Source organism: Mastigoproctus giganteus, chromosome 12, assembly GCF_048544385.1.
Source record: "Mastigoproctus giganteus isolate SK-2022 chromosome 12, ASM4854438v1, whole genome shotgun sequence".
NCBI lineage: Eukaryota > Metazoa > Arthropoda > Arachnida > Uropygi > Thelyphonidae > Mastigoproctus > Mastigoproctus giganteus.
Window position 1 is genome coordinate 50712969 of NC_143586.1, and position 12941 is coordinate 50725909.

The following is a 12941-nucleotide window of genomic DNA, read 5'->3' on the forward strand; positions in this document are numbered from 1 at the left end:
CACTCCTGTCAATAAATAAAAGCATAATATAAACTGATTCACAGAGCGCTCTTTTAGCTTTGAAAAGCACTTCCTCACCTAACAGTCCTTTATTTTAACTCATGAGACATAAGCTTGATGCATCTTTATGTGCATCAGCAAACTGACATCCAGGAAATGAATGTGCAGATGCTGCTGCAAAGCTTCCTTCCAACGTATCCTCAACAAATGATACTGTCCCATATCCTGATTATAGACAATATATGGAGAACATCTATGGAAACAATGCTCACTTCTGTGGAAAATGCTGTTGTTGTTTGTTTGTTATTTGGTTTTTAGGAGCATTAGCAACTAAGGCCATATTGCTCCGGGATATGCGGTGGTCATTCCCTGACCTTTCCGCATCCTCTGTATTTGGTGGTGACGGGCTCAAACCCCGGTCTAATCAAGAAGCATGTGCTAGGCACTGCTACTCCTTCCTATCATTGGCTACAGAGGCGCCTGTGGAAAATGCAAATAAACTATTTCAAATAAAATCTGAACCACAATTATGGACTTCTAGCCTCCATAAAAATTGAAAAAAAGTAATCTTAGCCTGAATTCGAATAGGTCACACTCACCTCAAAAATCTATCTGCTTCCAGGAAATGATACTCCTCAGTGTGCACACTACTTACAACCACTTACAGTAAAACATACTCCTTGAATGTAGCCTGTTCAATACCCGATGAGCGTCTTTGATTTCAAATCTACAACCTGTCTCTTTCCTATTTAAAACAAATTCAAATGTATGACCATTTCTAACTGCTGCTTAAGCAGTTTTTATATGTAAAGTCAATTGATTTGGGAGGTGCAATATGGCGTATGTAGCCCTTGCACCAGAAAACACCACAACAACAACTTCGATATAGCACCTGAACGCTGTTTAGTGATCACTGCTGTCGATCTTAAATGCGTTGATCCTTTACCATGTTATATTATATGTACACTGTTCTTTAAATTCAATGGTATTCACTGTTGAAGCAGCAAGACTTAATTCCTGTGCAATAGATAACAAACTTTGTCCTGCTTCGTACTTAATAATTTTCGCCATTTTGAAATCATAGCACTGCCACCACTTGCACTTTCTGTTGATTGATTTTCTCTTCATCATTGTAATAAATAAAAGATATTTCTTGGCTAAATGCCTAGAAAGAGTATGAAGGAGTTTATTTATGCATAGGTAATGCACACATCATTTTTACTACCAAGGTAGTTTTAATGCATTGTTTTAATTATTTCTCATATTGTCAATAGCTTCACAAGTTGCCATGGTATTACATTACTTCAAATAAGTAACGCTTCACCTATGGAGAAGACCAATGCATGGGTAATGTACACGCTATTCACACTAGTCTTCTCCATAGGTGAAGCATTACTTATTCGAGGTAGTGCAATACTATGGAAACTCGTGAAGGTATTCACAATATGAGATATAATTAAAATAACCTAGGTAGTAGAAATGATGTGTGTGCATTACCTATGCATGAATAAACTGCTTCACTGTAATAAGTAAACAGGAAAGAAAAAAGATTCCGAAAATTTGTTTTTTATATGATTGAAGATTTCAGCGAAGGGGAAACATAGTTTACTACCCATTTGTAGTAGATTGCACCAACAGAAAAGAAAAGCCTAATAAACCAAAAAGTGAAAAATGTTTTATGGTTGTGACCTCCAGAAATGAAATTGATAAAAAATATCACAAAGGTGTTAGAAATTCTTATAACGCAACATATAATAATGACAAAGGTGTAGTGCATTCCCGTACCAGACTGCATAGCCCTTCCTGAATAGTAGCGTTTATAAACATGCTGGCCACGTGTTTTGTGTTTGAATCCTTAAGTAAAAAAAAAAATGATTTTTGTTGTGCTTGGACATAAATTTATAAATAGCTTAATTTTTCAAAACAAAATAAAAATTTCAACATTTTTGAAATTTTCGTTTAACAAAAATTTCAACTTCCAACGTCTTGGAATTAATTACCAAAAAAGAGGGGGAAAAAAAAGGGTTATTGAGTTCACATTACGGTATTTTCATGTTTTTAGTTACATTTTAATCTAACTTTTACAAAAAATTTACAATAACGGCTTTACAATAACTGGAAGACAAAATGACTAATGCTGAGCAAAATTCCTGGAAGTCCATTTTGACCTTGTGGTGAATAGCTTTCTTGGTAAAATTAAGAGTGAAGATAACAAAGAATCTGTTGGGGGGGAAAAAATGGGATCAAAAATGTCAATCAAATTCCAATATCTGCACTCTAACTTGGATTTCTCTTCTCCACATAGTCAGTGGAGAAGAGATGCCCAACCAGGCAGCATGAGCTAAAAACGCATGACTATATCTGATTCATGGTTCAGGAAGATCATACTAACCAGAAAAGACAAGTGTTGAAACTCATATTTTTTATTAACCCATGGAGAGTTTTTACTTCTTTATTTTGTTGTTTAATTGTATCAAAGATTTCTCTTCTGTACAGAAGATAAACATTGTTGATAAAATCCAATGTAGTATTGTTACATATGTACTTTTCCTTCACTTCAGGGTGGACTCACATCATGGGGGGGGAGAGAGAGAGAGAGAGAGAGAGAGAGAGAGAGAGAGAGAGAGAGAGAGAGAGAGAGAGAGAGAGAGAGAGAGAGAGAGAGACAAATTGTTGTCTCACTCACTCACACACAAATTTGTGTGTGGGGTCTAGTCTGACAAATTTGATTGGATACTATGATGTGGTCACAAAGGAACTGAATGAAAAAAAATAATTTTGATATCATCTAGTTGGATTTTAGGAAAGGTTTTGATACTGTTGCTCATGGAAGAGCTACTGTACAAATTGGAGCAGCATGGCATTAAAGGCAAGGTGCTGCTATGGATAAGGGGATGGTTGGGTGGAGAAGACAGAGTGACAGTCAATGGACATTGTTCTTTGTGGACTAATATTATTAGTGGAGTCCCCAAGGGTTCGTTTTGGATCCCCTTGTTGTTGTTTTCTGTATTTATCAATTATATTGATGAAGATATATCAGGATTAATGTCCAAGTTTGCAGACAATATGAAGGTTGGCAGAATTATTAATGACAGTACAACTACTGCAACTGGATCTAGAAAAGTTGAGCAGATGGGCTTGAGAGGTGGCAACTGAAGTTTTACATTAACAAATGTAAAGTACTGCATATGGGTAGCAGTAACTCCAGAGTAACATACCACTGGGTGGTACTACATGCAGGGTAGTGGAGAATGAAAAGGACCTGGGGGTAATTGTGAAATCATATATGAAGTTTTCTGAGCTGTGCAGACAGGCAGCAAGAGTAGCTCATGGTGTCTTGTCAATAATATACAGGAATTTTGCCAGCAGGGATTAGGCGATTGTCCCCTTGTATAAAGATTGGTCCAGCTATACCTTGAGTACTGCATACAGGTCTGAAGGTCTCATTTTAGGAATGCTAGAATGAGTGCAGAGAAGGGCAATAAAATTGGTGAATGGAGCAAAGGATTTCTGTTACCAAGAAAGGCTTAAGTTCTGCAATTTGCAGTGTTTGGAGATGAGGTGATCTGATTGACGGGTATAAGGCCTTGAATGGTTTATCAAACTCAATGCTGATATTTTATTTAGTAGTACAGGCAAGGAAAATTTTAAATGTCTAAAACATTTAGCTTTATTTCAGAACAGTTAATTTATTATGCTTAAATCCTAGAATTTCTTCCAACCACATTTCAGAAAAGATGGTTGCCAGCTCACAGGTGCCACATTGGACAGACATTCTAGAGTGCCATTGGGCACAAAATCTGATGTCTCCAATTCCACTTTAGTACCTATGTTAGAAGAAATAGCTTGAAAGGCATACTTCTAACATAGGTGCTAAAGTTGTATTAATGATTAGTGTACTTTTTTTTTTTTTTTTTTTTTTTTTTTTTGTTAAGGGATTGACTATTTAGAATTTTGTATATATATTTCATACAGCTTTATATTATGGGACCTACTTCACCTTATTTGGAGGCAAAAAATTAATCTGTAAAACATAATTACAAACAAAAAAACCAAATTAAGTGTTTACCTAAAAATCAAAAGAACATGTTTATTTTATTTTTTTCTATATAGGGAGAAAGGACGTACACCAAGTCAATAAAGAAATTAATTTCTCTTATTCCTGCATATTTTTAAACTACTGAAGAGTGATTCATGTTATAATGAAATGGGGAGAGAGAGAGAGGGGGAGAGAGTTGTTTAATTTGTGCCAGCAACAATCAAAGTTTCAACCACCCATCATATGGAAATTTTTCCAACCTTACTATTTCAGAAACATGAAACAATGTCTTGCTTGAAACAAATGTCTAAACTATTATAAACTTTTCATGCACAGCATTTATTCATGCTGGGCTACCAGTCTCTAAATGGAGATGAGGTTGCATGAGAGAATAGAATAGGAAATTTCTCTTATTTGTAGTTGAAAAGTAGAATTCTCTTATTTAACATGTCATCTGCAGTTGACAAGTGATTTGTAATGAATATGATTACTTGCTGAATTATTTTTATTGTTTTCAAGCCACCAAAGTATGCAACTCTAGAAAATTGAGTTCTCAAAATTAGCTGTTGCCTTACCAGTTTACACCGAAGTCAGTTTGCTGATGGATGAATCACCTTAATCCAAATCCAGTGGAAGCATCTCCAACTTTCTAGTTGGTGAAGCTTCCATTGGTTAAATAGTTTAATGCTTTTACCTGATTAAAATAAAAGTACAAACAAAAATTACTTCATGTAAAACTTGTCAGATTACTTCATGTAAAAAGTGTAAAATTACTTCATGTAAAAAGTGTCAGATGCCATTAGTATTATGGTAGAAATATTACTAAATAAAATGCACAGTGGTTTAAAATAGTATCTCATCTACAACTATAAAGAAACCGTTGAGATACGTTTTTATATCTAAATATTTTGAAAACAAATGCACTACAAAATATTAAATAAAATTAAGTGTGCATGTTTTATAAATGTGTATCTTTACATTTACAAAAGATCATTTAAATTATTCTGCTTTTATGAAATAATGCAATCAAGTCTTTGGTTCTGCAATAAATTAGTACATCAAAGAAGGAATGTTGATGCATTACTTTTTCAAATCCATTGGCTTCTTTCCTCTCCATTATTTTATACAAAACTCATGCTATTTCTTCCATTTGTTTTTGTTATCATATCAAAGTTTTTTTTTGATTTTCACATTGTTTTGGAACTATTTACAGATGAAAGCAAATTTGAGCCATCAGCTCCTTCTCTAGAAGATATTGGCATGCCCATGAAAAGTGAACAAGAAAATACAGAGTCAAATGACATATTGGATGATGTAGAAGCATTAACTGGAGATGAAGAGTTTTGTATTCTAGAAGATGATCCTGGCATTGGAATAACAGTAGGAAGAATATTTTCATCTAGAGTAAAAAAAAAAAAAAAAAAACACACACACACTTAAGTATCATTTATACAAGATGTAACTCTTAAATAACGAGACTGCACGCGCAACCATTACACACCAAGTGCCACCTGCAAAACAAAACCACAACAGTTGACCTTGAACCTTTCTCTAGTTGTCTACCAAGTCACGTTCCAACATGCCCATTTACTTTGCTGTGAGACAGATTTTCACTACCTTGCGTTTTCATAGCTTGCCAGGAAAATAGACAAAAGAATCGAACAACGAATTGAACTCAAATTTTTAACAAAACTGAAAAAAACAGCAGCCGAAAGTTATGAGTTGTGTTTCAAGTTTATGGGAAAGGTACTATGTATCACGTTTGAATGGCATAAAAAATCTTTAGAAGGAAGAGAGAATGTGAAAGATGATGAATGACCAGGCCATCAAGTATCCATGAAAACTGATAAATGTGGACTGGGTGAGGACATTGATTAGAAGTGATCATTGTTTAATCATTAGAATGGTTGCATCAGAACTCAATATGGACAAAGGAACAGTTAGACAAATTTTAACTAAAAATTTAAGCATGAGAAAAATGCATGGCAAGATGGTTCCAGGAATTTTGAATGAAGATCAACGGATGAGAAGACTTCAAAAACTTGAAAGAAGTTTTGAAAAAAAAAAAAAAAAAATCTGTTTTGACAAAAAGATCCAGACTTTGAGTACGGTAATTACTGCAATGAAAACTGTCTGGCAGGCTGTAACAATCTCCCAAAAAGCAAGAATGCTAAAATCAAAAATGAAAATGCTTCTCAATTTCTTTGATATTAAGGAATTATTATAGCTGAATATGTTCCATCAAATCAGACTATCAATCAACATGCTACATTGAATTTCTGACAAGGCTGTGTGAAAAAATTGAAAAGAAGATACCTGAATTATGGAAGAATGGTTGGATGCTCCATCAAGACAATGCTCTAACAAACAGTGCACTTTCTGTTTGGCAGTTTTTGGCCTTAAAACAAATCCCTGTGTGGGTGCACATGTACCCTACTTGACAGACCTACCTCCCTTATGACTTTTTTTTTCTCTTCCCTACACTGAAAAATGTATTTAAGGGAACCCATTTTCAGTCCATTAAAGACATTCAGAAAAAAAGAGTATTAAAAGGGCTTACAGAAGATGACATTCCACAAATGTTTCTGGGCTGGGAAGAATTATGTGGAACAGTGTTTGCAAGCCCGAGGCAATAATTTTGAAGGGAATAATTTGTAAGGTAGAAAATATTTCATTGTATTTATTTTGTTGCATATTTATTTTATATGCAGTCTCATTATTTAATAGCCGCACCTCGTATATATATATATTACTGATATCTGCTTATTTTATATGATTCTTAATTCTTTTAGCACTTAATTTTAATTAAGAATTCTTAATTCTTTTAGTACTTAATCTGCTAAACTTATGATTCTGTGTGATTCTTTTAGTACATTCTTTTGTAACAAGTGTCACATAGGTAAGTTCTGGCCGACCGGGCTAGCCGAGTGGGTAAAGTACCTGCCCGGCAACCCAAAGGTCGCGGGTTCGATTCCCGCCTCGGGCTTGGATCAAAGTACTGCAAAAACCTTGGGAGGTGCAATATGGCCACAGAAGCCGATGCGCCAACAACTACCAAATCAAAAAAAAAAAAAAAAAAAAAAAATAGGTAAGTTCTAAAAGATGGAAATTAGGGAACTATCTGCTGTGTATCAAAGGAGGTTTTATTAAAGCTAAATAAATAATCAAAATTAACAATAAATCCTAATCCTAATGTGCACAAAGTATTAAGAGGAATATTATGTAATATGACCCTTTTGCAGGATAGTCCTCTAGGCTATCTCAGGAAAGTCTCATATTTATCCCAGGAAAGCTGCAGCCTTTCAGTCTGCTACAGATAACTGGCATGTGGTTTTATCTCATTCGCACCACTAAAATGTCAGACATTCTGCGTGTTGGTCTGTTGGTTGGAAGGAGGAGCTCGCTGGAGGGAGGTACAAATTGAGCTGGAGAAAAGGTTTATTACAAACAGGTAATAAACCTTTTCTGTGTGATTCTTTTAGTACTTACTTTTGTGACAAGTATCACATAGGTAAGTACTAAAAGATGGAAATAGTTATTTATCATCCATTCATTATAAGATGTCCTAGCTGGTCAATTTAAATGCCATACCATTCTATGTTCTGCCAGTTTGAAACAATAGAGCCTTATGAACTGGACAATTGTCATATTGAAATCTCGAGTTTCCATTGGGTGTTCAGAATAAAAGCACAGCCTAATCATCCAGAAAATTTGTATTGCTCTTGATTCATTCCGGTTGGTATTTAAAGGAGGAGACCCACTTCATAATAGTTAAAATATCCCCAAAACATCCCTGAGCCAGGTTATGCGGCACGTTTCACATGGTATGGGTGAAATGTCTCTGCTTTTACTCAGTGCCTGGTATCATTAGAGCAAAATGTGGATTTGTCAGACCACATTACAGCTTTCAGTCATCAACAGTTTACTTTTTATGCCTTTTAGTCCATATTAGCTGGGCTATTTTTATGCAGAGGGGTTTTTTTTTTTTTTTGGAGGATGTGATAACAGGTTGCAACAATCACTGGACCTCCACTCTATAGCATCCAGAAACTTATTCAATAAATAAAAACTTTTAAAAGTATCCTTTTGATTTTCCAACTTATATGCAAGCAGTGAACTTGACTCGTACAGGTATTTCTGATAGCCATTCATGTCATGATATCCTCAGACGAAGTCACAATTCAATGTCCAGCAGTGCTCCTCCAGGATGACTTTAAGAATGGTTAAAAAAAATTCCTGCTATGTTTTAATTCAGCAAGATGCAAGGGAAATAGCAACCCAAAAATAACTTACACATTTGGTGAGGTTGAATTAAAAACAGAGAAACTATGGATTACTGTGTATTTCACTATGAATCTTGTAACAACCATTGTTAAATTTACAAAATATCACAGAAAGCAACTTTGTCAAAAGTATTAACATTAGCCGTACAGTGCAAGGAAAACACTTTTACTGTACTGCCCCCCACAAGGTAGATAAGAAAATACGAGTTATCTGCTTACCTCCTCATGTAGTTAATTGTTTAGCTGACTTTCAATTAATTCAAAGTGTCAACCCTCGACTACCTGTAGAGGCAACTTGTTCAGGTAATCAACATCTTGCTGGCTAAAAGGGGAAAAAATCTTTCCACATGTCTAAATTCCTTCCCCTGTAATTTGAATTTATGGCCCCCAATTCTGGAATTCTTTATAACAGTGAAATTTCTGGCTTCATTCATTTTACTAACCCTTCTGTAAATCTTAGTCAGGTCCCCTTTAAGATTCTTGGTTGCCAAGCTCTGTAGCCTGCATAATTGTAGTCTTTCCTCATATGGCCACCCTTTTGTCATATATTCACCATGCAAGTTGCTGGTTTTTTTGAAATCTTTCGAGAATTTTTTTTTTTTGTGATGAGGATGTTGAACTCCCCACTGTGTGATCACTGAATTATGACCACCCCTATGAAAACGAAATGGCGACCCACTGACAACCACGTGAAGTAAGAGAGTGCAGTCAGTGGTTCAGTAGGTAGTAAAATTCAGAGTGTGATGGGTAAAAGGAAGGATTTATCGGACTTTGATAAAGGACAGATTGTGGGTGCTCGAGAAGCTGGTGCCTCGATTTCCCAAACAACTGAATTGGTGGTGTGTTCGAGAGCCGCCATAGTTAGTGTACCAGGACTGGTGCCAAAATGGTCAAACAACAACCTGAATGCAAAACTGCAAAGGTCAGCAAAAGGTTGATGTTAGAGGTGAGCATCAGGTCTGACGACTCATACAGGTGAACAGGCACAGAACTGTTCGCCTGTATGAGTCGTCTGCAAGAGTTGACTACCCAATACAAACGGGCCAACCCTGAACAACGTCTGGCACAACTATGCGTCGCCCACTCGCACGTATGGGCTATACCAGCAGACGACCCCTATGGCATCCTCCCCTAACCAAGGTTCATTGGCGGAAAAGACCTGGCTGGTGCAAAGAGCATGGAAGTTGGACGATAGAAGACTGAAGGTGTGCTGGTCAAATGAGTTGTTATTTACTCCACACCGTGGATGGTCGTTTACGGATTTGGCATCAACAACATGGCTCTTGATCCATCATGCGTGGTATCAAAAGTGCAGGCCAGTGGAGACAGTTGTATGATGGGCATGTTTCACTGGCAGGAAATTGGACCCCCGGTGCATGTGGAACGTTTCAGTGGTCTGCTATCGTCAACTGCTTGTACACCCTGTTATGTTCCCATCATGTGTGGTATCAAAAGTGCAGGCCGGTGGAGGCAGTTGTATGATGTGGGGCATGTTTCACTGGCAGGAACTTGGACCCCTGGTGCATGTGGAACGTTTCAGTGGTCTCCGCTATCGTCAACTGCTTGTACACCGACTGTGTACACCCTATTATGTTACTTTTTCCCGAATGGCGATGGTGTCTTCCAAGATGACATTGAACCGAACCATCGGGCACTTGTTGTTCAGGAATGGTTTAAGGAACAGTTCTGACTTCCAGCATATCGATTGGCCTTCGAACTCCCCCAATATCAATCCCATAGAGCACTTGTGGGACACTATGGAAATGCATATCAGGCATCTGGATACACCAGTAACCTCCATACCTGCATTGCCAACCACATTACACACAGCTTGGTTGGCCATACTTCCTGAAAGCTTCCGACATCTTGTTGAATCAATGCCACGTCAGATAGCTACTGTACTGATGGCAAAAGGAGGACCTGCGAAGTATTAGATGGTCATAATTCAGTGATCACTCAGTGTATCTATAGGATATTGTTTGCTATATCATCAATAGGGCACCATGGACTTTCATGGCTGCTTTAGTGCTCAGATAACTTCATATGTCCCCGGATGCCAAGCGATCTTCCCTGCGACTTCTACTGCAATTATATTAGAGATAAGCTTTTCACTTTGAGTTCACACGTTTTTTCTTCCGTTATTCAAATATATAATAAGAGTACTCTTTCTTAAAGCATAAGGAAGAAGTGTCAGAAAGGAAAATAACCTTAATTTTTCTGAGTACTAACCTTCTATTTTACTCGCTTGGCCACTTGGTGGCACTATTCCTGCCTCCCCGTGGCGGGGCTGGACCTGGATGAAAAGACATCACCCAGGACTAGAATGAGTTGAAAATGGACCAAAAAACTAACACAAGATTGGAGAAAGTTAACTCCAATAAATGTGATGACTTACAGCTGAACATGTAAAGAACATAAATGTGATGACTTACAGCTGAACAGGCTAAGAGAATGAAAATAAACAGCTCTCAGCCTACTGTCCCCCCCCCCTTTTTTTTTTTTTTGGTGATACATTCGTTATCATCCCAATCCGTTGGGAAATTATCCCCTTTCTTAGTTCAGAAGACTATAGAGTCCATGGTTGGATCACCAAAAATGATAAAATGATTACAATCAGGTGATCTCTTAGTAGAAACCTCACTAAGTCACCAATCAGAAAAATTGCTAAAAACGAAAACTTTTGCAGGACTACCAGTTGAAATTACCCCACATAATTCCCTGAATACATCAAAAGGTGTTATTACCAAATGGGACCTATTGACTGTTTCAGAGGAAGAACTACTGCGTGAGCTAACAGAACAAGTGATACATGTTAGGAGGATAATGATGAAGAAAGACGGAATTCTCATTCCAACCCGATCAGTAATTCTCACCTTTAACAATCTTTCTCTTCCCCATTCAGTTAAAGCAGGATATTTAAATTGCAAAATCCGACCATATATACCAAATGCAATAAGGTGTTACAATTGTCAGCGATACGGACACTCTCGGGTGACATGTCACAGTGATCCCATCTGTCCACTCTGTAGATCAAAAGACCACAATCAAGCAAACTGCACATCCGCTACACCACTCTGTCCCAATTGTCATGAAAATCATCCTGCTTTTTCGAAGACATGCGAAATGTGGGTATTGGGAAAACAAAATACAAAGTAGAAAATAAAGTGTCTTATCCGGAAGCAAGAAAACAGATACTTGCCTTCACATTCCTATGCTTCAGCAGTGAAATGACAGCAAACTATAGCCACTCAAACAGAGGTAGCAATACCTCTAAATCAAATTATAGACTGGAGTAAAGTAATATTGATGACAAAAACAGTTTCACAAGAAACATCCAGTGCTAAAGAGCAAGATACTTCCGTTTCTGGAAAGCAGAAATCAGAAGTAACATCTTCAAAAACAAAGCAAACAGCATTTAGTAAACTGTGTGAACAGAAACAAACAAACAAACATAGACCAAATGGATACTGATGAACAGAGAGAGAACGTACTAGAACTACACCCTGCAGAAGATATTGATACACCTCGTCCTAATTTTCCGAAGAAAGATAGACCCAAATATGATAAACGAAAAAAACTCAAAAGCGCAGTCAGATTCAACAAATCGTCCCGGTACCTAAATAATGCAACATATTATTATACAATGGAACTGTGGTTTACGTGGAAAATTGGATGAAATAAAAGATATTATTCAGCAGTATAAACCGGCCTGCATTTGCCTTCAGGAGACCCATCTAACACTTCAATCTTCACCCACATTTCAAAATTATACACTTTTCCGGAGAGACAGGAATGATAACAGAACGGCCAAAGGAGGAGTGGCAATTTTGGTGAATACTCATATACCAGCTAAGCAAACAACATTAAGAACCAACTTAGTAGCAGTAAGAACAGCCATTGGAATTTCTATCACAATCTCGTCCATTTATCTTCCACCAAATATCCCTCTCTCCAGATCGGAATTAAACGATCTTACTATGCAGCTTCAACCTCCCTATTGCCTTATGGGAGGTATGAATGCCCATCATCATTTGTGGGGATCTGCTCACACAGACAGTAGAGGTAACATAATCAAAACTTTCATAGATGATCAACAACTGAATTTACTGAATACCGGATCTCACACTTATATCAGTTTGGGTACAGGTATCACCTCTGCAATAGACTTAACAATATGTTCTCCATCAATTTATCCTAGTATAGAATGGTTAGTGTTGAATGATCCTTACAACAGTGATCATTTTCCGATAGTATGTTCCATACAGACACAATCGACTCTTACAGAAGGAACCAGAACAGTATAGAATTTAAAAAAAGCTAATTGGAGTAAATACAGTAAACCCCCGCTATTCGCGGTATCTGTATTCGCGATCGCCGATTTAATATAAAATGAAACCTAAAAAAAATGTGAATTTTAAAACACCGTGAATATTTTCCGCCATAAAAAAACATGGGCGTGGCTAAAATTATCTTTCCTGGTCAAAACAGCCCTCAGTGGGTGGGGGGGGGTGACAATCGCGAGCGTGGATGTTTCTCGTTAATCCTTGTTCAGTATGTGTTATGCGCTTGTCATGGAAGGTTTCGTCGTTTGCTTTTAATTTATATGCTTATAAATTGAA

At 37.0% G+C, this 12941-nt stretch overlaps 1 protein-coding gene across 1 annotated transcript in view; it reads left to right on the top strand.

The window, feature by feature from the left end:
• The window catches only part of Atg2 (Autophagy-related 2), a 359564-nt gene that overhangs the window by 243522 nt on the left and 103101 nt on the right, over positions 1-12941 (top strand). Inside the window, exon 30 of the mRNA XM_090386633.1 lies at positions 5253-5419. Coding sequence (XP_090242759.1) covers positions 5253-5419 — 167 coding nt within the window. The remainder of the gene's footprint in view (positions 1-5252; positions 5420-12941) is intronic.